This window comes from Schistocerca gregaria, chromosome 2 (assembly GCF_023897955.1).
Source record: "Schistocerca gregaria isolate iqSchGreg1 chromosome 2, iqSchGreg1.2, whole genome shotgun sequence".
Taxonomy (NCBI): Eukaryota; Metazoa; Arthropoda; class Insecta; order Orthoptera; family Acrididae; genus Schistocerca; species Schistocerca gregaria.
In genome coordinates this window covers 228,602,755-228,627,795 of record NC_064921.1, presented here as the reverse complement: position 1 = coordinate 228,627,795, position 25,041 = coordinate 228,602,755, and the positions used below count along the sequence as shown (strand labels likewise).

General features: G+C 41.1%; 1 protein-coding gene across 3 annotated transcripts in view; it reads right to left on the bottom strand.

The window, feature by feature from the left end:
• LOC126336746 (uncharacterized) overlaps positions 1-25,041 on the bottom strand; it is a 116,148-nt gene that overhangs the window by 15,171 nt on the left and 75,936 nt on the right. For all 3 annotated transcript variants that reach the window (XM_050000743.1, XM_050000745.1, XM_050000744.1), the window contains one exon: positions 15,497-16,579. In XM_050000743.1, the coding sequence (XP_049856700.1) occupies positions 15,497-16,579 (1,083 nt within the window). The remainder of the gene's footprint in view (positions 1-15,496; positions 16,580-25,041) is intronic.

Below are 25,041 nucleotides of genomic sequence, written 5' to 3'. Positions count from 1 at the left end.
TTTATTCCATGGGTGGCAGCACACTCTGAACCCCTTCATCAGCTGCTTTGCAAAAATGGTCCTTCATAGTGATCTGCTTTTGACAAGGCATTCCAGGACTTTAAACAGACACTACTGGAACCATCCTGCCTCACAGCATGTAATCCCATACATTGTCTCATACTTGCAGCTGATGCCTGGGACTATGGTGTGGGTGCAGTTATGACCCTCTTAAATAATGACCAAAGTCATTAAATTTGGCTCATTGCAAGTACAGCCAAACTGAAAAAAAAGCACTCACAATAAATTGTGGAATAAAGTTCCACGACTATGTGTATGGGTGAGAATTCTCCCTCCTAACAAGAAATAAACTGCTGGTATCCTCCTTAAAAACTTCAGCAACCATACCCATCAAAATGGCAGCACCCTTACAAAAGTGGGCCCTATTCCTCTGTACTTCTACATATTATATCCAGTTCTGATCTACAACATAGCACACAAACACTTATTTGTTATCTCAGCTGCATGTAAGTCAGGACCCTCACTTTCATGCTGACTAATTCGTGTTACCAGACAGATGCAGCCACCTATGCAGCACAGGACAGTCTCCCACTGGATGCACACCTCATCCAATATCACATAGCTTGAGACCTGGTGCTGCAAATCTCATCAGGTACATCAACAGAGGCTGGCTAACAGATAAGAAGACACCTAGATCTACAAGCATTCTGGATGTGCCACTAGGAGCTGTCCATTACACAAGGCATCATCTCTTTGCAGGGAAATATCGGTTGAACCCAGGTCCTCATTCCTACTGCCCTTTGACAACAAGCTCCAACTCTACTCCAGCAAGGACACTCATGAAGCGACTCAAGACATTACATCTACTGGTGAGATATGGACAAATATTGTGGTTAGTGTCACAAAGTGTACAACTTGTGAAAGTTAGCAAGCTGCCCCACCCCAAGACTATTTGTCTTTGCCAATGACCTCTACTCCATGGCCCTGCATCCACCCTGATTTTGCAGGCTCTCTCCTAGGAGTAACTTCTGGAAATGGGGGTGGTGGTGGGGGGGGGGGGGGGGGGTGGTTCTGTTCATAACACTACAACTGCATACACAGTCTAAGCACTGACAAAGACTTGCCCTCTAGGGGCTGTCTGAGTTCATTGTCATGGACAATGTTCCACAATTCACTTCAACCAGGTCCCACATTTTGGAAAGTATAATAGCATTTCTTTGGACCACATTGTCCATTTCCACCTGGTTTTGAATGGGTTAGAGGAAAGATTTGTCCATATTTTTAAAACAACTGGTAAAGCTGAGAAAGAATCATCCCCTAAAGAGGCAACAACCATGTTCTAAGCCTCATATCTTAGTACACCCAAAGAAGAGTGTTTCTCAGCAGAAGTAGTCTGTGGACACTCAGTGCTACGAGCTTTCAATCTTTCATCCTCAGGTATAGAAAACACCTTGAATGCAACAAGCATCCCAGATTCTCAAAGACCCCATATGAACCCCGAATATTCCATGAAGCCACCCTTGCTTGTTGCCAGCAAATATCACTCAATTTCTAGGCCAAGCAATGGTGGAAATGGTGCCAAAAACATGTAAGGGAAGATCTGAAATTTTCTCTCTCCTGTTCTTGCATCTGGAATGTTGAAATTTTATGACAATACAATTCAAAGTTTGCACTACAGATGGTACTTTGTTTGCATGAGAAGTTCTAGTGAGAGAAGCCCAAATTGTGGATGAAACATGGTATGCATGTTACTGTCATAAATGTGTGAAGAGAAGTGAAGTGTAGTTTGATATTTGTGGACCAAAGGGCATAAACTGAGAAGTTCACAGGGACATGTGTGACATGTCTGAGAATGACTGCAGAGACTGTAGCAATACCTCCAGGTGTTATGCATTCTTCCAAGAGGGCTGTGTGAACCTTAATGATTCGCCATGCTCCAGGTGGTTGGTAACAGCTGCAACCCTACAAAATGTCAAAACCATTGAGGCAGCAATTTTGAATGGCTTGCATGTGCAAATGTGTGTTAATTCCCAAGGAATCCCCCCCCACACACACAGGAGGACTAACCTCCAGCAGGAGTGATCGCACAATCTGTGACATGGCCCACCTAACCACATGGCCACTTCGTGCGGCCCTGCATGTGCAACTGTGAACCTTATTGCAGCAGCTCAGCATTTCCTACAATGTGACAATATTTTTGATGACACTTCAAAATTTTGTGAAGTCAGTGCCTGCTGGCTTCCTAAGAACCTGAAAGACAGCCAAAAGGGCCAGCAAATGATGACAAGCTTGGACCACTTAACACATTATGCCACAGTCAGACAACTTTCTGAAAAGAATCACATCTGGTGATAAATCATGGGCATACCACTACACACCCAAAACCAATCAGGCCTTTATAGAGTGGAAACATGCTGGTTCCCATTGTCAAAAAAATTTCAAGTGACTCAGTCTGCTAGGGAAGTGCTTGTGACAGTGTTCTGAGGTATGCATGGTGTTACTGGTGGACTTTGCTGAACACAGGACCTCTGTGAATGCTACAGCCTACATTAAAACATTGGTTAAGTTGTGTTGTGCCCTTCATGACAAATACCACAACATTAATGTTGCTGCTCGTGTTCCTCAGAAAAATCACCAAATATGGGTGGTAGTTGCTCCAGCATCTGCCATACAGTGTGGACCATGCAGAATTGGACTTTCATCTGTTTGGTCCCATGAAAAAATTTCCGGTCAGCCAACAGTGTGTGATAGATGCAAATTATCAGTCTACAATTGGCTATACACCAACCAAACATATTTCTATGAACAGGGCACACATAGTGGTACCACAATAGGAGAAATGTGTTGAGAACATTTAAGACTATATAGAAAGATAAGTTGGTTGGTTTAAAAGAGGGGAACAGATCGAGGTGGGGGAGGGGGGAAGGGACCAAACCGTGGGGGCCATCAGTCCCTTGTTCCTGGTAAAATAATTACACAAGGGAAAGAAGAAAAGAAAGACATACAGCACAACAACAGGAAAAGGGAAGAACAAGAAGAAAGAAAGAAAGACAGACAGACAGACAGACAGACAGACAGACAGACAGACAGACAGACAGACAGACAGACAGACAGACAGACAGACAGACAGACAGACAGGACAGGACAGGACAGGACAACCAACACTACCATGGACAAAACAAGAAAACCATAGAGATAAGAAGAACAGGTAGAAGGGGTAAAAACAAGAGAGCAAATGACCATGGCTGGATGTCCACAAAATTAAAAAGGAAAAGCCAGCCACTCTGTGACACATTAAAACATCCACCCTGAAAGCATTAGAGTGGAGAACACAAAGGGACAAAGGACTTGTGTGAAAACTTGACCAGAATGATAAAACCCACCGTCAGTATAAAATGTAAAACTAAATTAGTGGATGAGGCATTGTCAGCTAAAAGTAATGGCAATGAGTCCGGTAAATGAGAGTCCATCACAGGGCAGCCAAAGGAGGACAGCTCACCAAGATAGGGCTCACTGTCAGCCAGGCACCTCATCAACACTGAGGTGGGTCATCACAGTGCAGGAGGTAGCCATGTGTCACCCAAGCATGGCCAATGTGAAGCCAGCAGAGAACCACAGAGACCCTGCGAGAGGCCTGTATGGAGGACTGCTACACATTCTTAGCCCCCTTAATGGCACAGTCTGTTGTGCATGCTGAGATAATGCCATTTCATCTCCTAAAGCTGCAAAACATTGCAGCATAGTACTGAACACATGTCAGATACAGAGAAGCCTATCTCTGTAAGTGGTTTCCGCATAGCCTGTTTGGCCAGCCTGTCATCAAGTTCATTGACTGGGATTCCGATGTGACCTGGTGTCCAGAAAAACTCCATTGAACGACTGAATCATTCCAGGGCATACATGGACTCCTGGATGGTTGCTACCACAGGATGACAAGAGTAGTACTGGTCGATAGCTTGTAGGCTGCTCGATGAGTCCATACGCAGAAGAAACGACTCCCCAGGGCATGAACAGATGTTCTCAAGAGCACAATATAGCCACCAGCTCAGTAGTAAAAACACTGCAGTCATCAGGCAAGAAATTCTGTTCAATAAGTCCTCCATGGACACACACGAAGCCTATGTGAGCATCAGCAATTGAGCCATCTATGTAAACCAATTCTTGGCCTCGGTACATGTCAAGAATTGAGAGGAAGTGGCAGCAGAGAGCTGTGGGGTTAACTGAATCCTTAGGGCCATGTGAAAGGTTCAGGCTTAGCCGCAGCCTAGGTGTACACAATGAACGTGTACGTAAATGGACCTTAAGTATAGGTGGTAAAGGCAAGGACTCCAGTTCGGAAAGAAGGGATCGGACATAAACTGCAATTGGAAGCCATGACCTGGGCCGCCAATGCGGGAGATGAACCTCCGTGGATGGGAAAAGGAGACTGAATCGGATGCACAGGAGAACTACAAATGTGGGCAATGTAACTGGCCAGCAGTTGTGCACACCTAACCTGCAATGAAGGGACTCCGGCCTCCACAAGGACGCTGGTCACTGGACTAGTCCTAAAAGCTCCTGCTGCTAAGTGAATGCCACAGTGGCGCACTGGGATGAGTAAACGCAATGCTGAGGGTGCTGCTCAACCATAAACCAGACACCCATGTCAAGGTGGGATTGAACAAGGGCTCTGTACAGCTACAGCAGCGTAGAGCTATTTGCACCCCAGTTGGTGTTGCTCAGGCAGAGGAGTGCATTGAGGTGCTGCCAGCGCTTCCCCTTAAGCTGATGAAGGTGAGGAAGCCAAGTCAATCAGGCATTGAAAACCAGTCCTAAGTATCAATATGTCTCCACTACAGTGAGTGGATCATCATTAAGGTAAAGTTCTGGTTCTGGATGAGTAGTACAACACCAACGGAAGTGCATAACACATGACTATCCAGCCAAAAACTGGAAACCGCGGGCTAGAGCCCATGACTGCACCTTGTGGGTGGCTCCCTGTAGGCGCCGCTTAGCAACACCAGCACTAGTGGAGCAGTACAAAACGCGTAAGTCATCTGCATACAGAGAAGGTGAGACAGACGGCCCAACAGCTGCTGCTAGACCATTAATGTACACAAAATAGAGAGACTCAATACAGAGCCCTGTAGGACCCCATTCTCCTAGATATGGGAGTGGGGCAGTGACTATGGGAGGCACCAAACTGGACACACAACATACGAAGCAACAAGAAATTTTGGAGAAAAATGGGAGCATACCTTAACAGCTATGAGCACTTGCTCAGTAGAGGACATGGATTTCACATTAGCGACAAACTAATGGTCATAGCTTCTCAGGTATGCAATTTAGAGCCCACGTTTACTGGACATTTCTTCTGATTTTTGTCCATACTACTACCACCACTGAAAGTTACTAACACTACACTCTTCACAACACAAGAGCCAGTACATGTATTCAACTGTCAGAGGTATCAGAATGTTTTCATTTATAAGTTTCAACTCATTCGTTTCTGGTACAGGGATCCTTACTTCAAATTAATACATTTATTGTTCTCCATCATCCTAGAAAGTCTGTAACAATCACGAAATCACCCCGTGTATATGTACTTTTTACAGACGCCCACACCTATAACTGACACACTGTAGTCTCACTGGATGACGTTTCTGGACATGGGTTCCTTTTCAAAATATATGTACTCACTCCCCTCTACAAGTCCTAGAAGTCCACAACAAGAATTTCTGAGCATCCTGTATTTCATGTTAGTTTGCACATAAAACTTACTTTGTGAAACTACATTTCCCATTACTTTCTATATTATACACATCCCACCATGAATGATAAAGATGCAGAATCATTTAAATATAATGGTAGAGACAGGCTGCTATGGTCACATGTATTTGCATGGTATGTTAAGAAATAGACACTGATAATAGTTCTTCAAAATTTTTAATTTGAGGAATTCATTGAACTCTGTTGGCATCAGTAAATGAAGTTCTCAATAACCAGAAAAATTTATTCTATTATCTCAGTGTCACACTGTAGTTAGATCAAATAGAGATGCACCAGGTCTTCAATATTGTGAAATATTTTGTATAGAAAGTAAATCATGCATTAATCATACAAGTTACTTTGCTTTTACAAAATTTTATGAATTATTTAAGCATGCTTCACACTGAACCTTTGTCTCTCTTCCTACATGTGAAGTTGGTAGTAAGTGACTATGTAAGGTGACCGACTGGGTTAACGTCTTTTTCTCCCCAGACACATTTGAATTTATATATCAATTTTATAGCCACAAATGTGTTTATGTCACTTTTTCAATTAGTATGGTAAGCCCATAAAATAGATGGTTTGGACACTAACTTAGGTTTCTCTAGTGATGACTGGAAAAAATACTACCAGCCTATTCGGCAGTAATGTCACTAGGTTAGAAAATTCAAAGCCAACACGATTAAAAATTTTCGAAGCACAGTGTATGCAATCTCAGATATCTGTTGTCACTGTACAATTATTAGCCCACCATATTTACCATGGTGCTTCAGAATTGTGCCTATATTCTGTGGGGGGGTTTATGTCAAGTGTTTTTCCACTGTACATACAGCACGTAAAGTTGGGTGTCAAACGTTTTTAAATTTTTATGATTAAGATTACTTCTGACATACTGATCAATAATGTTTCATGTACACCAGGTTTTTTTTTTTTACTCCAAAAGATGAAAACTGACTTAACATAAAGCATGCCCTATCAATATCAGTTGCCAAGAAACTGACACCAGATTGGGCACAGGAGTTTAATGTACCAAATTGTAACGTCATCAGTCCCTTCATTCAATATGTATCAAACCAGAACTAATCCTCAGGGGAAGGATATAAAATGCAAATGCTGGAAAGCCTGATTGTAACCACACCACAATAAGACAGAGAAAAATCATAGATAAGTAGGAGGGGGAATGAGAGGGGATTTGGCAGGCAAGCTGCTCTGTCCAGAATGCAGTTGGGTGTCCCTGGAACATGGTATGTGGTGGGAGATGCAGCATGTCTCCAGCATTACCTCACTATCCATTATCCCAAGAAAATTACCAGTACAGTCAGGATTATACAATTTTAGGAAAGACAAAAATATTAAAAATGGTAGCCACAAAATATGTAAGGAGAATAGGAAGGTGGGAAAGGTAGGGGCCAGGCTGTAGAGCAAGGTCCACTGCAGGTTCCATGGGCCACAGCAGGTGAGAGGTGTCTACTCTTCAGGCAACCTACGAGGCTAAAGTGCCCCACCTCACAGAGACCAGGTGAAAAGTAAAACGAAGTCAGTCACTTTGGCATTGTCCACCAGCACCAGAGGAAGCATGTCAGGAAGGTTAACACATCACTGAAAAGCAGCCAAATTAGTGCAGACAAATAGAATAGGGGCTACCATCAGGCACAACAGTAATGTAGTGTCCTCACAGAGAATGTGGCCATGGGTCAGCCAAGTGTGGCAAATGCATAGCTGACAGAAGACAGTAGATTCCTTATGAGAAGTATCGATGGAAGAGTGCCACGTGCTTGTTATCTCTTTAATTGCAATCAATTTGCTTGGGAAGTTCAGGACGGACCATCTTGAGTTCCCGATCTCAAACAATTGATGGCACATAGTTGACCGAGGGTCTAGTTCTGGGAACCCATTCCCAAAATTGGCATCCAGCTAGCCAACTTTGTCAAGTGGTCAGCACATTCGTTCCCAAAGAATCCAACATGTCTGGGGACCAAACAGAGAGAACTGGCCATCCAGCTTGATTGCAGTCAGAAAGAAGATTCTGGATACTTGTAACCAATGCATGATGAGGGTAGCACAGATCTATAGCCTGAAGGCTGCTTAGGGAAAAATTTCATATCAGTAGCATCTTACCAGTGCAAGAACAAGACTGGCTAAGGGCTCATTTGATTGTCACCAGTTCAGAAGTGAAGACACTGCATCCATTTGGTAGGGAGCATAGTTCACTGCACTTTGCACATGCATAGGTAAAATCGATTAGTCCAACTTTTGAGCTGGCAGTGCATACCACTTTCAAACCTGAAAACAAATCGATGACAGCCAGAAACATATGGTGAGACACCATGTGGTGAAATGAACCTTTAGGTCCAAAGGATAAATCAAGACAGATCTGAGGTAGAGGTACACACCATGGGGGCGGTTGACTCCAGTTCTGGATTTCTTGTGGGAGGTGGATTCGCTTCTAGGAAAATTGGCACAATTGCTTGGATTCTTAGGGGAGCAGTTCACCTTGGAAGACTTCTTTTTGTCTTTTCTTCTTAGAGGGCTTGGATGACAGGGTGGGCTTTCCTGAATTAGTTTCAGAGACTAAGGAAGATCAAGAAGCCCTACAACCTGCAGCCTGTCACTCCTTCAGCCACTGGCCGGTATCTGGTTGCAGATACCTTGGAGGAGTAGTGTCAAGAGTGCTTCCTGGCATGAGAAGGCAGACAAAGGTTACATGTCTCTGGCTGTGGGTGGGTATCAGCATTCCTCGTGGGTAAGTAGTCATATATCCCAAAGTGGGCATGGGCGAAGCAGCAAGAGGAGAGCCCCAACCATCATAGGGCAGCCCTGGGGCTCCTGTAGGATACATAATGGAGGCAAGTACAGCCAGCAAAGAAGGTGACGCCATAGCTGTAGTATACAACATTGTCACACAAGATGTAGATGCTTAAACTACTTCTTCACCTTGGTATTCAGTCTGTTGAGTTTTATTTTCACGGAGGGACAGGTAATGTTCACACGTAACAGTCGTCCACAACCCCTACAGACTGAGTAAGACATGTGCTCAAATTTCATACATTTGAAGCACTGCAAGGGGGGGGGGGGGGGGGGGAGGGTGCCCTGTAGTAATCTTTTTGTCCTTTGGTAGTGTACATCCCATTGCTCCACATTTTCACATGGCTCATCAGACTGCAAGAGGACGTCTCAATGGAAAATGCCTTGAACCATGTTTAGACTATTATTGGGAATGACAGTCACCAGAATGTTAACCAGTTTGTCACAAGCAAGCAATGCCCATAACTGGGTAGGGGACGCAGTTTTAATCAAAATTTTTAGCCACTCTTCATTTTGGAGATGGCTACAATTTCATCAAACTACTACTTGTAGCCTCTACAAAGAATAAAGACTATGTGGCCAAGAAAGAATCTCCCTCTCTGCCCTTGTACAAACTAGGTATTTTGGGGAGGGGGGGAATATTTCTCTGCTTGTTGCTTAGCCTTATGTTCCTCCCACAGCATACCAGGAAAGGCAACACTTTGGAATCTTGTCTCTCTGCATTCACCAAGTTCTTTCTCTCTGAAGAGACAGCTGGGGTTGTACAAAAACCAGTGGGAGAAAGCCACATCCCTTCATATGCAAAAGTCATCCAAATACTCCTGAGGGGATTTTCCCCATGGGCACCACCCAGCCTCAGCAATGAATACAAGGTGTGTTCCATAAGTAATGAGACCAAATTCATAAAAAATCATTTATTGAATATATTCATACAAATAATCAAAAATTTTCAAAATGGCACCCTCTTGTGTCTATACGCTTCTGGAGGCAGTGTTTCAAGGCCTGGAAGGAATCCTGGAATGCTTTTTCTGGAATGTCCTTTAGAGCTGATGTAACATGCACCTGGGTGCTTTCAATCGCATCTTAATGTTTTCCTTTCATGACTCCTTTTTACCGAGGAAACAGAAATAAATCAGCGGGAGCCAGGTCAGGACTGTAGGGAGACTGGGGAACCAATGGGGGTCTTGGTCCTGGCCAGGAAGTCGTTGAGAATGGCACTGTGACTCAGCACGTTGTCGTGGTGAACTTACCACTTGTCCTTTATGTTGCTTCGGCAGTGCGAGACCCTCCATTTCAGCCTTTTGAGAACTTCCAAGTAGAAAGCTGAGTTCGCTGTAGTCTCTGTAGGTATGAATTCATGGTGGACAATGCCTCTGATGTCAAAGAAGACAATGAGCTTGATTTTGATCCTGGAATTGCTCATACGTGCTTTTTGGGATGGGGCGACGATGGGGTGTGCCACTCTGAACTCTGCCTTTTGTCTCAAGGTCATACTCAAAAATCCACGACATCATCATCATTACTGATAACTGTGATTAATAAATGAGGATCATTTTCACACATTTCCAACATTTCTCGGCACCGGAGCACTCATGTGCTTGTGTCCATCAATCAACACTTCTCGGATGAGTTAGGTACACACCTTTCTCATGTTCAAATCTTCGGTCACAATGTGGAAAACTGTTTTTGACAGGTGTAGAGTTGGTGCTATCAATTGAAGGTTCAGCCATCTGTCATAGTTCAAACAATCATGCACACGCATCACATTTTTGTTGACTCGTGCGGTTGATGGCCGTCCAATGCGAGGTTCATCTGTGATGATCTCTCGGCCCTCCACGAACAACTTGTCCCATCAGAAAACTTGTGATTTGGACAAGCAATCAGTCCTGAAGGCATGCTGAAGTAATAGAAACGTTTTGGTGGCAGACTTCCCAAGTTTAATGCAAAATTTGATAGCATACCATTGCTCTACAGAATGATCCACTGTGCCGTGTTACATCAACTCAAAATGGGGTTGACGTAAACGCACATCCCGACTCTCCAGCAGCTCACAGCCAAATGAGAGAGCGTTTTGAAGATAATACCCCTCCACTAAGCCCAGCCGATTACAAGACACTGTGGTGTACCGTTGCATCAGAAACCAATTGGTCGCATTACTTATGGAATGCACTCTCTACCTGCCCAGTAACCCATTGCTCAGAGTCCCTGTGCCCCAGTCATGATTGGTACACACTCTTTGTTATACAGGGGGAGCTTTCAAACTCGGGCACTATCAGAGTGAACCCTGCATGGTCAGAGGGCTACCTCCATGCTAATACTTCATGACCCCCCTCCCCCTCCTGAAACTATGGCTACTTCTCTGCTAGGTTTTGGGCAGTCTCAGTGTCTCTGCCATATTGGTTTTCCGTGTTCTTTCCTTCATTTTTACACTTAACATTTTTTGAGGTATACTGAAGCTGCAGTGTTTATGTTTAACATGCTAGTGTAAATGGGGGATGCAAAACCAGGTAAGTGGTGAAGTCCATGCAATTCACATGTTTAAGTATATAAGTCAGCTGCCAGCATTTCCTTTGTCTTTGAGTAAAATCATGTGTCACAAATTCATTCTGAAAACTTAGGAACAATAAATGTGTTTATGATGATTTTATCCAAACTTGTGCAGGTGTTTTGATGTAATGTGTAGAATTAAATCATCAATTGTATTCATAACCTGTGTTTCCCAGGAAGATTATGTATTGTGTAGTATTATGCATTAGCCTAAACCAGACTGTGTATGAGATAACCGTGTTTGTAAAAAAAATATTCAATGGAAAATCCCACTTTTCCAGAAAATGAAAATATCTACTCCTATAACACCAAGAAAAAAGGAAACTCATTTAGAGCCCACCAACACCACTCTGTTGTAAAAATCGTAGAGGGAGATGAACACACTAAGCAGATTCAGAAGGATGTAGGCTGCAGTAAGTACTGGGAGATGAGGCTTTCACAGGATAGAGTAGCATGAAGAGCTGCATCAAACCAGTCTCAGGACTGAAGACCAACAACAACAACAACAACAACAACAACCTGAAAAAAAGGAACCCTGTATTATGGGAAAGTTATTTATAATAAAGTTCCCCACAAATTAAATCAATAAATGACCTGGCAAATTTCAAGTCAACTGCTAAGGCAAATTTGACTCATCATTGCTTCTATAGTCTTCATGAGTTTCTTCAGGAAGCTCACTAATGATTTGTGTCTTTGTCTTAGTGGTATATCATAAATGTTAGTAGACCTTTAATGATTTATCGTGTAAATGTTGCTGTAATACAAATATTAATCTCCCAGTACAGTACACAGTCTTTCTGCTTTAAAATATCTACTCTTTATTTTTGTTCAATATTTGCTTTGTATATTGTAACTCAGTGATAACAATGTAGAAATAATGACAATGTAAATTTAACATTTTATACACTGACTTGTCCTACATCAGAATATACTATTTGTGTACTATATGATTACCAGGACTTGACTTTACTTTTCATAAACATAGCTACAGTATCCTTATTCACAACAAACAGTCCCCAAATTTCATTATGTACTTTGATGAAAAGGATACTTTTGAGAAGTTTCCGACATTGCAAATTTTTTTGTAATTAATGAGTTCTTACATAATGCAACTCATAATAAACTGGTGTTTGGTACAGAGTTACTGTGAAGTCTGTATTGTCTGCATTTATTTGTCACGACAGACAAGAACTTAGATCCATTAAGACAGAAATCAAGCAAGATTATTTGGGCAAGACTCAGTACAAAGGGTAGGCATAAACATAATAGGGTCCTATCAGCCACCTGACTCACTTCCTGTGGTGGAGAGTTGACCATCTAATAATCAACTGGGAAACTTGCAGTTTTGTTATTGGTGGGAGTGATATGACATCCTGTCAAACATTGCTATCACCTTCTCTGGAAACTACTTAGAGTAGGTAGTTTAGAGTATCACCCATGATGGAAATACATTATATCTAATGGCAATAAGCAGACCTGACCTCTTTGAGGAAGACATTTAAAACCAGTATCTGTGACTGAGGCAGTTTTAGTAACAATTGATACAATAGAACAAAGGCTATTTAAAACATTCATTCAGTGTGTTCAGAAAACTAGACAGAAGCAGTAGTGTTATATCCCCATGAGACTTAAAATTTAGCTAGGACAGGAGCATGTAGAGGAACTATGGTTGGTTGGTTGGTTGATTTACCATTGGTCCAGTTTTACCATACAGCATAAATTGTACAACTGATATTGGATAGGTCAAAGAAAAGTTAAAGTAATACTTAGACTTAGCAAATAGTAGCAAGGTTTAAGTTTAATAGAATAGTTTACCATTAACTGGATAGGTAGGTACCCAACAGGACTGTTCAAAATATGAGATCCTCCATGGTATACAGTCACTGCGGAGAAGCTTCTAAAGAAAGAGAAACTACTGCATAACAGGTGTGAAACAAATCATATTGCTGTAGATAGAGATATGCTGAATGCAACAAGAGAACTATGTATGAAGCCCTCTACGACCACAGCAGAATATTGTCATAAGATCTTTCACAAGGCCAAAAGATTTTCTGGTCATATGTAAAGGAAATTAGTAGCACTATGGCACTAGAGTTAGTGTCCACTCACCAATGTAAGTCAGGAAACAAAATTGAGAGTAGCAACGCAAAAGCAGAAGCAGAAATGCTTAACTCTGTTTTCAAATATTTCTTTACAAAGGAAAACCCAGGAGTATTGCCCCAGTTTAATCCTTGTGCCACTGAAAAGGTGAGTGAAATAGGTATTAGTATCAGTGGCATCTGAAATCATTAAAACTGGACAAAGACCCAATGTCCAATGGAGACCTCCATCAGATTCTTTACCCAATTCTTAGATGAGTGAGCCCTCTGTCACCTATAATCTTGGATTCCTCAAACAAAAGATCACTTCCAGTAGCTGGAAGGAAGCAAAGGTCACACCCGTCTATAGTACAAGTAACAGAAGTTACCCAAAACTGCCATCCAATATCCCTGAAAATCATAGATCAAGTGAAACCCAACTTGCACTTTTCTCAGATGACATCCTGAAAGCCATGGCTTGAGGCACTCGGGTAGATGCAATATTTCTCGATTTCCAAAATGCATTTAATTCAGTACAACACACATGCTTATTGTTGAAAATATCACTGTATCAGTTAACAGGTGTAATTTGTGACTCCAATGAGGTTTTCTTGATAAGGAGTAGACAGTGTGCTATCTTTGATGGATAGTGACGAAGATGTAGAAGTGCCTTCAGGTGCCCCTTGCTTTACATGATGAATATTAATGATCTTTCAGAGTATCTTAATAGTAACCTCAGGCTTTCTGCAAATGATGCAGTTATCTGCAACAAAGTACAGCCTGAACAAAGCTGCTCAGATATTCAATCAGACCTTGATAATATTTCAAAGTGTTGCAATGACTGTAAACTTGCTGTAAATGTTCAAAAATGAAACATTTTCCACACCACAAAACAAAAAATCAAAAACCATAGCATCCTATGAATATAACAATATTGAGTCACAGCTGGAATCAATGAATTCTGAAAATCCTTAGTAGGGACATTAAATGGAACAATCATGTAGCCTCAGTTGTGGGTAAATCAGGAAGCAGACATCAGCTTATGATAGAAAACTAGGGAAAGGCAGGCAGGCAGGCTGGAAAGGAGACCACTTACAAACCGCTTTTGTGGTCCACTCCTGAATATTGCTCTAGTGTGTGGGACCAGTACCAAATAGGACTGGCAGAGGGTATTTAACATACAGGGTGTTACAAAAAGGTACAGCCAAACTTTCAGGAAACATTACTCACACACAAAGAGAAGATGTTATGTGGACACATGTCCGGAAAAGCTTAATTTCCATGTTAGAGCTCATTTTAATTTCGTCAGTATGTACCGCTCAATGGATCACATATGATTTCATACGGGATACTTTACCTGTGCTGCTAGAACATAATCCTTTAGAAGTATGACAACATGTGGTTCATGCATGATGGAGCTCCTGCACATTTCAGTCAAAGTGTTCGTATGCTTCTCAACAACAGATTCAGTGACCGATGGATTGGTAGAGGCGGACCAATTCCATGGCCTCCACGCTCTCCTTACCTCAACCCTCTTGACTTTCATTGACTTGACTTTTAAGCTCTTGTCTATGCAACCCCGGTACCAAATGTAAAGACTCTTCATTCTTGTATTGTGGACAGATGTGATACAACATGTCATTCTCCAGGGCTGCATCAGCGCATCAGGGATTCCATGCGACGGAGGGTGGATGCATGTATCCTCGCTAACAGAGGACATTTTTTAATATTTCCTGTAACGAAGTGTTTGAAGTCATGCTGGTACATTCTGTTGCTGTGCGTTTCCATTCCATGATTAATGTGATTTGAAGAGAAGTAATAAAATGAGCTCTAACATGGAAAGTAAGTGTTTCCAGACATGTCCACATAAGATATTTTCTTTCTTCACACCCTGCATAAATAGATAAATTGTCAAAGGTTTGTCTGACACATGGAAGAGTGTCAATGATATATTGAAATAAATGGTCTGACAGACTAAGATATGTCGACACTATCCTGATGGAATCTACCAACATAGTTTCAAGACCCAGCTTTAAATGATAGTTCTAGTAATATTCTAAAACCCCTGTATACTGCTCCCATAGGGATCTTGAGGATATGGTTAGATTAGTTACATCATGCACCGAAGCATTTAAACAATCATCTTTCCCACACTCCATATGTGAATGGAATGTGAAAAGCCTTAACTAGTGCAGTGGAAGATACCCTGTGTCATGCACTTTACAGTGATTCACAGAGTGTAGATGTTAATCAACAAACTTCTGTAATGAAACACACACAACCTACCTTTTCGTATTTACTGCATTACTAACACTTACCGTCAATGGTGGAATGATAGCAGGAAGCCACAGCCAAGTGTCATCTGCATTTGCTGGAGTGGTTGTACTATTATTGGAAGGGATCTTTCTGCAAACTGGTGTAGTTGGAGTAGCTGTAGTGACCACACTACCATAAGTGGCAGCAGTGGAGGCTGTTTTGGTTAGAACAGCCGGTGAATTGCATTCATAGCTGATTGGAGACAAGGTTCTTGAGGACCATGCTGAGTCCACAGGGCTAATGGAGTCCAAGCTGTTGAGAAGTGGAGGAGATCCAGAAAAAGTTAGTTCTGGGCAAGTACTCCCTGGTGTGTACACTGGTGATATAGATTTCACTGACTTCACACCATCATCAGTTTCATTGTCTTGCTTTGGAATTTCAACACACAATGCTTTTCCCAATTTCTCCAGATCTGACTTGGCTGTATGTGGCACAATTGAATGTGGTTCATCATGTAATACACAGCCACCATTGCTTATGATGACAGATATTCCATCACTGGAATATGTCATGAAACTACAATCGTTGTCAGAGTACGTAGGGCTAGTTGGCTCTGGGATGTCCCTTTCGCCACCGAGTTCTAGTACAGATGATGCTCTTAAGTCTAATTCCTCAGACTGCGTTTTTGTTTGCACTGGAAATTTGACAGTTTGAGCATAGCTTTCCCTGGAATGTTCCAATCTTTTCATGTTTTTATCAGCCATTAGTTCAGGTACAGTATGACCAATATTGTCTTTGCCACACCTGTTGCTACTATTTGTCAGTTGTGGAACATTTATTTTCAGCTTCTCTTTTCTTGCTGTTGGCAGTGTGCTGCCACTCTCACGTGGTTTGGTTGGCAATATTAACTCAGCATGTCTGGATGATTTTGTTCCCTCAGCAGCCTTTTTTCCAACATTATGTGAAGTAGCCACCTTGTGGCTCTTTCTGGGGGAGTCATTCTTTTGATTAAACTTACCATCAGGCATAAAATCACTGAGTACTTTTTTTTCCATACGAGACTTCTGATGTGGGGCAGACAATGAACTCTTCTGAGACTCTGTGTGTGGAGTCCTACTGTGCAGTTGTGTTGGCGTGGAAGTACCCTGCAACAGAAAATAAATATCCCATGGGTACTTACTGTGGCAAAATGAGTTTCGCATAAAACTGAATATTAGTTGCATTTAGTATTTTCATCACACCTATGAAAGCTTCTGGCAACTGTTTAAATTTTGCTATTCAATCTTCTTATTCACAAAAAGCCAATTATGTTTGAAGTAGTAAAAACATATTTTGGATGTAAATAAAACAACAACAGTTTTATGCCTTTCAGAAGTCTTGTCTAGTAGGCAATTATTAATGTGTATTTTAATTATGTCCATATTTGTTCACAGGCATTCTACATCAAATAAAAATTGCTTTGTTCTCAAAGTTTGTGTGTGTTTGATGACATATGTGCTACATTTGGGTAACAGATGGAAGAGAAGGAGAGGGAGGAGGGGGGGTTAAAAATTGTAAAAGGAGACCTACACGTGAATACTGTGAATACAGCTGGTTTTAATGGATCTAAGTTATGGCAGTTCTTCAGGGATGAGAATACTTGCACACGAGAGTCTACTGCGGAGAGCTGCAACAGACTTCTTCAGACTGGGTGCTACAAGATGAGCTACTACAAAAATTTCAACAACTAGTTAGGACACTTCAACATTTTCCATTTTTTTATATGTGAAGTAGCATTTATACCGTATCAAATGTAAATAATAGCATTCACCTATATTAACAGTACTTCAAACATTGCAGCAAATCATTTTGGGAGATAATGCTCTCATCAGGTTGTCAATACTGGACACTCATGGTCAAAATACTAGTAATTAACAACACATTTGTTATAATCATAAACAAAAACATACTGGAATGAGTCAATCTGACGAGAGCACAGTCTCTTTAAACATGTCAAGTACTGTTAAACTTCGTTGAAGGCTATCAATTCAAACCAACTAGTTATGACATTTATCACAACACCAGTGAAACACTGCTCTAGAACACACAAGTATACCACTCGCCTTAGCCACAGCAGTGCACACTTTCTTCAACCATTGGTTCTCTTTGAACTGCAGCTCAACTACTGTTAACAATAGGCATTGTTTGGAATCAACACTGTGCCATCTTTTGAGTATGTGGCCAGACTGAGGATGCAAGGCATGTGGTCCCATTAAAGAACTTGATACAATAAGTTAACTGAAGAGAAATGATTTCATACTGTGTGGTCTGTGCACACATTTCATGAAATAAGTAACTTACAAGTTTTCCTGTCACCTTAATCACCAACTCAATTTGTGTATTAATTGCTTCAGCCCTTAAATGGAATTAGTAATAGTTTTCATTTAAAATACATGGAAATTAAAGAGAATCAGCAAGCTTATTTTGAAGTTTTTTTGTTCACTGTTCTGTAGAATATGGCACCAGAGACAACATAGCCCCACTGTAAATGATCTTAAGTTTGGGACGAGTTGGCTGGTGTATGTAGGCAGCTGAAAATCACCCTGGAATCTCGAGTGATTGGAAACAGCTGCAAATGATTGTATTGAGAGGGTTCCTGGGAGTTGTATATCACAGATTCCAAATGTATCTAAAGTACTCTTCAGTGTACCTCGTCTCCTCTGCAGGAAGTATGAGGTCTGTCACTACTCATCCTCTTGACTGAATGCTGTGTCACTGTTACATGTAGAGTCTCTGTACAGGGACAGAGACCAGGAAGAACGGAGTGTTATACTGATCCCCTACCAATAAGTTAAAAGGTGCTGTCTTTCACTGAAACAAATTAAACCAATGAGACTCACTTCACTTGTTGGGAAACCTGCTGTGTCCTGCATCAGGAGGGAGCAAATGCTACTCATTGGTAGTTCAAACACATGGTAAAGATTTTTCTTAGGGAAATGGCAGCAAGGAATGTATGCCTGGAGGCATCATTGAAACTGGTGAAGGGTACAGGATACAACCAACTGCAGACTAGTGCACATTGGTTGAAGCTATGCCTGTGATATCAGTTTCAAAGTCTTACTTCTATCATTAAGTGACAGGCAGAGTAGACAAACTAGCCTAATATGAAATTTACTGGTAGATTAAATCTGTGTGCCAGACCTGGACTTTAATCTGGGACCTTTGGTTTTCATAGGCAAATGTTCTACCAAATGAGCTATCCAAAACAATTCACTCAGACAGGTTTCCTTCCCTCAGTACTTAATTTCCTCTTTTAATCTGTCAATAAGTTTCAAACCAGAGCACACACTGCTGCAGCATGAAATATTCGTTCTGAAAACACTAGCCAAGCTTGTAGATCTTGAACAAAGCTCACACTTTGCAGTATTGTCCTCAGAACTGATCATTGGCCTCTGGTTATGGGCTGAGTGGAGGACTTGACCCAGAGTCTTTACAGGTTCTGTGACAAGCTAGGCTGTGACTTCCTGGAATTGTACCACAGGTTAGTGTCTCCCTAAATGGATGCATGTGTGCACCACACCTTGGGGGTAGCAACCACATGGCTGACTGTGTGGAGGCACCCATGGATTATTTAGAGGATGCAGCTCCCCATCCACTCTAGATAACAATAGCTGTAAGAGACGTGCATGTGCCTATATAATATCCAAATAAATACCCCCTGACAGTGGGTGTAGTAAAATATTAGTGATTACCAAAGCATTTGCAACAAAGTGGCAGAGTTTGAAGCATTTCTAAGAAGCTGTGGAGCTCTCATAATACTAGGCACAGAAATTTGGTTAAAACCTAAAATGGACAACTGTGAGATTTCTGAGGAGAAATTTAAATTCACATCAAAAGAGTGGGCCAATGCTAAGGGAACTGGAATATTTGTTGTGAACAAACTCGAACCCACAAACATAAAAATTGGAGATGAATGGAAGACTGTTTTGGCAAGAGTCAGTAACAAGAGCCAGCACAATCATAATTTGATCCTTTTATCAACCACCAGACTCTCCCAGATGTAACCAGAAGATTTAGAGAAAACCTAAATTCCCTACTACATAAGTTTCCCCAGATACACTTATCAGAAGTAACTAATCGAACAAACAACTGGGAAAATTACAATTTTGAATGGGGTAGGCATGACAACATGTCGTCCTAGGCATTACTAATTCCTTCTCTGAGAACTGCCTAGAACAGATAGTTCTGAAGATCACTTATGGCAAATGTATGCAACGTAAACATATGACTACTTTGACACTCTCCATATTGAATCTTATCAGTGGCCTTGATGCAGCCGCAGCAATGCGTATAAATGTACAAAAGACAAACAAGTAAAACTATTTTTGTGTTTAAGGAACTAGATAAAGAGGCAGTAGCTCAATGAAAAACTTTAAATATTTTGCTCTGGAGAGGATCATGGAAAAGAAATGAGGCTCAGGTATAAAGGGATACTTGATCATGCATTTTATATATGTATGACATTCCTAAAACCAACAAGCTGCAGAAACATGTCACTGATTGGAAAAGGAGAAAAAAGATTCTTATGAATGTGTCAGGCAGTCTTTCCTGAAAGTATTTGTATGGAGTGTAGCCATGTATGGAAGTGACACATGGACAATAAATAGTTTAGACAAGAAGGGAATAGAAGCTTTTGAAATGTGGTACTACAGAAGAATGCTGAAGATTAGATGGGTAGATCACATAACTAATGAGGAGGTATTGAATAGAATTGGAGAGAAGAGAAATTTGTGGCACAACTTTACTAGAAGAAGGGATTCGTTGGTAGGACATGTTCTGAGGCATCAAAGGACCACAAATTTAGTATTCGAGGGCAGCGTGGAAGGTAAAAATTGTAGAGGGAGACCAAGAGATGAATACACTAAGCAGATTCAGAAGGATGTAGGTTGCAGTAGTTACTGGGAGATGAAGCTTGCACAGGATAGAGTAACATGGAGAACTGCATCAAACGAGTCTTAGGACTGAAGACCACAACAACAATAATGAATGTGTGTCCGGAAGTACATTGTTGCCGTGTGTGTGTGTGTGTGTGTGTGTGTGTGTGTGTGTGTGTGTGTGTGTGTGTGTGTGTGTGTGTGTGTGTGTGTGTGTGTGTGGGGGGGGGGGGGGGGGGGGGGGCATGCTGCATGATTGACGTAGCATACAATAAGTAGCATAATGGTCCTGCATTATGGTCAGGAACAAGCAGAGATGGTGTTTGTGTATGGTCAAGCAGATGGAAACAGTGAAGAGGTAGCATAGCTATAAGAAAACAATTACCCTCACAAACACTAACCACATCACACAACATTTCAAGCACTTTTTCAGTGTTTGTGTGATCATGGGTCCTTTCAGACAGATGAATGTGCAACAAAGTAGCCAACTGTGTGTAAACCAGATTTGGAGGACTGGGTGCCAGTAATTGTGCACTTGTCTTTGTGCTCTTTCTGCACATGTTTAACGAAATGAATGCCCTGTCATTCTCGATTATCCTGGAGTTCCTTAGCAATTTTAAGGATGAGACTGTGAGTGAGGTGTGCCTGCTTGTGTGTGTGTGCCTCTTTACGGGTAAAGGCTGTGACCTAAAGAGTTACATAAGTGTCTTCTTTATGGTAAGTAGCAATTTTTCTTTTCTTACATTGTTGACTGGCAGATGAGATTTCAATCAATGAGGAACCAGATCACATCTTACTAATGGAATCAACTAAACCGAACTTATCTTCAATGTGTTCTACAAAAATGAGTAGTTTAGTAGCGGCAAATGTCTCTCCATCTGCCCTAGAACAAACAAAGTAATGGGGAAAGGGTTTTGCCAGAGAGAGAGAGAGAGAGAGAGAGAGAGAGAGAGAGAGAGAGAGAGAGAGAGAGAGAGAGAGAGAGCAATTCAAATCTGAAGGGAGGGCCACAGAAGAGCAACCAGAAGTATGGAGCTTAGCACACTTCATGCAAATATGTGCAACCCGGTACCAACCCTCCAAGCAGGGGCTCACTCTGGGCACCACCCAGCAGCAGTGAGGGCCACATGGCACAGTTTGCTGCCAGGACTCCCAATGCACAAAAAAGATGAGCAACATCTAAGGATACAGGAGGCAGTGACAGCTGAAGTTCCCCAAATGTGATACCTGTATTGTCAGGTGACTGAGGCAGATGGGTACATAACAAGCACACCCACACAGACTGGCTACTGTGTTGGTAACTTTGTGAGGGGGAGGGGGAGGGGGAGGAGGTGCAGAGGCTAGAGTTGGGAGGGAAGAGGGGGAGAACCGCAACACATTCCGTAAATGCTAGGAAGGGAGTTCTTCCCCAGATTGCTCACACTACACAAAGAATTTAGAAATAGAGATCAAATGCTAAAGAGGACCAGAAAAAAAGCCAAAAAATGGAGAATGGAAATACAAGACAGGAATAGCAGAACCCAGGGAATAACTGGGTCGACAAAGGGAAGAAGGGAGAAAGGGGGAGGAGCTAGGATGGGAATGAATGGATATGGGGAAGGGAATGCAGCCCAGGAGGGAAGAGAAGCTGCAATAGCTCAGGGCCCGATGAACATCACACACATACCCACAAAAGAGCTGTAAGCCTTGTATGGGTGGGAAGGTAATTGTTCTGGAGTCATTTAGATAGACAACAGGTCTTTCTGTCTACGTAGCAGCAGTACGTTTCCTTTATGATTAGGATCAATTGCCACTCCCTCCACAATCCAGTGTTGCTTCCTGCATTTCACTACAGTACTCCAGCACTGTGACTTCTCTGTATACAAAGCATCAGCCGGGAAAAGCCTCATGGAATTTTTTACATTATCAATTTGCTCCTTTATAAACATTAGGAAAAGTAATGGTGTTCTACCACTCCTCAGGGTATGATCGAAGTTACTTTTGCATCTGAAGACTGCTCTCCATTCAGAATGACAAGCTGTATTCTGTCTGTTAGAAAATCTTCAATCCAGTCACACAGTTTCTCCAATAATCCATAAAATTTCCATAGCAGAAGGAACACAGAATCTACCTGTGTGAGGGTCTAGTGAGAATAGTCACCACCCCACCACCACCACCACCACCACCACCACCACCACCACCACATAACATGAAGGAAAACTGAAAGAATACTTTATGAGATCTCAATTCTAAACAATCTCTACTACCCATGGGTTGAGCTGCCCTTAATAAAATTCTATCCAGAGTATGTTTTTTAATACCTTCGTGGATTTCTGTTTTCTGAATTAAGCCCAGTGGCTTTGAGGCTCACTGGAATTCTAATCAATGTGCCTCATGTGCATTACCAGCTTCATTTTATGATAGTGAGGAAAAAATCTATGAAGTACAGTACTTCTGTTGTAACAACTATATCTTATGCATGGTCCCTATTGTTCTGTCACACTTGTTAATGCTAGTTATAGTAACTTGCTCCATAGATCAAATTTACAACAAACATTATGTTGTTGAATGTGTCGACAGTACACACTGATCACACACAAAACTAAACAAAAATATAAAAAAATTATATGGCTGCATACTAGTGATTTACCATTTTTAATGACTGACTATCTCTGCTTGATAATTCCTTTATGGTATAGAAAGAGTTGATAAGAAGCAACAATTAATCTATATTTGAAAACATGTCTGTCAAACATTTCATTTCCATGGGAAGCATATGGAAGAGTTTTGTAGTTGCATAATTCATCCATTTCTTGCCAAAGTTAGTTTAATTAAAGATTAAGGCATGTAATTTTTTGTTCTAATGTTATACCTGTGAATACTTTTACACTTAAACTTAGATTGTTGATTAACTTGATTTAAGTGAGTAAATATGATGTGAAGCTGTGGTTAATATTCCCAGCTGCTTAAATAAATACTTGCAACATGTACTTGTGTGAACTTCACACATAATTCTAATTATTTTCTTTTGGGCAATGAATATATACTACTTGACTAAGCAAGGCGTTATGCCAGATCATCATCCCGTAAGACAGCCAAGTGAAAATATGCAGAATATGTTAAATTACAGACTTCTATAGCCCCAAATTTGGCCATTATCCAGGCATGTGCTGAACTATGTGCTTAATGAAAACTTAACTTCCCTAGCAGTACATTATGTGGAAACCATCAAATGCTTTTGGTAATTCACAGAATATCTCAGTGATATTTAATCATTTACAGATTTTATTATGTGCTCAGTAAAGGCGTAAACAGCAAATTCAATAGAATGCCCCCTTCAGTTCCAAACAGTTTTTTGATAAGTATTCCATTACTACATAGTTGTGTGTGGTGACACTTTAGTACATTAGCTTCTCAAACATTTTAGAAAATGTTATGAGAAATGACACTGGGTGGGAATTCTTGACATCTGTGGAGCCAGTCTTTTTATACAGAAGCCCTAACAATTCCATATTCCAAATTTTCTGGAAAAAACCCTGGGTTAATGATGCAAGATTTCTAAATTTCTTACGCACTGTACTGTTTTGCTCAATTCTGAACTATTTGAACCTATTTTCTCACCTATTTTTGTAAAGTAATTACCAAAAATATCTGCTACACTTTTTTTTACAATGCTTTCATTCTCTTTAACAGAAATAATGTCACCTATTGCTTCTTTCCCTGTCTTTCTTAACAACATTTCATATTGATTTGATTTTATCCATCATAATTGTCAATTACAGGCAAGATACACATGTGCACGGATTTTCTTACAACTTTTCTTAGTGCATTACAGTACCATTTATAATGAAGTATTTCTCTATCATTACTTGTTCTGGGTATTTCGTACACATCTTGACCAATAGTTGTAGTGATTCAAAGTTTCTTTAATGATTTTGTATCATAATTTACTATCTTTTCAGGCAAACTTTCAAAAATGAAAACAAACTCATCAAGCCTTATGTTGAATTTAGAGTTAACATTATGGTCACTTAAGTATCACCCAGTCAACTTTTTTTTAAGCATTCTTTGAAGCCTTTAATAGTTTTGTCAATCAGTCTCACTGTTTTCTTAGAGTGTTTCTGACAAGGGAACCTCCCCATCGCACCCCCCCTCAGATTAGTTTTAAGTTGACAATGGATAGGCCTTGAAAAACGGAACACAGATCAATCAAGAAAACAGGAAGAAGTTGTGTGGAACTATGAAAAAATAAGCAAAATATACAAACTGAGTAGTCCATGTGCAAGATAGGCAACATCAAGGAGAGAGTGAGCTAAGGAGCGCCATGGTCCCATGGTTAGCGTGAGCGGCTGCGGAACAAGAGGTTCTTGGTTCAAGTCCTCCCTCGAGTGAAAAGTTTTTTTTTTTTTTATCTTCTCAAAGTTATGATCTATCCGTTCGTTCACTGATGTCTCTGTTCACTGTAATACGTTTAGTGTGTGTTTTTCAACTGCACCGTAAAAGTGTGCGATTAGTAGACAAAAGGACATCCCTCTATAATGCGAACTGAAAACATTTCATCGCAAGGTCATAGGTCAACCGATTTCTCCACAGGAAAACACGTCTGATATATCCTATAAGACACTGGTGATGGCATGTGCGTCACATGACAGGAATATGTTGATGACCCACCTAACTTGTACACTTGGTGAATGGGTAAAAAGATTCTTCTACCT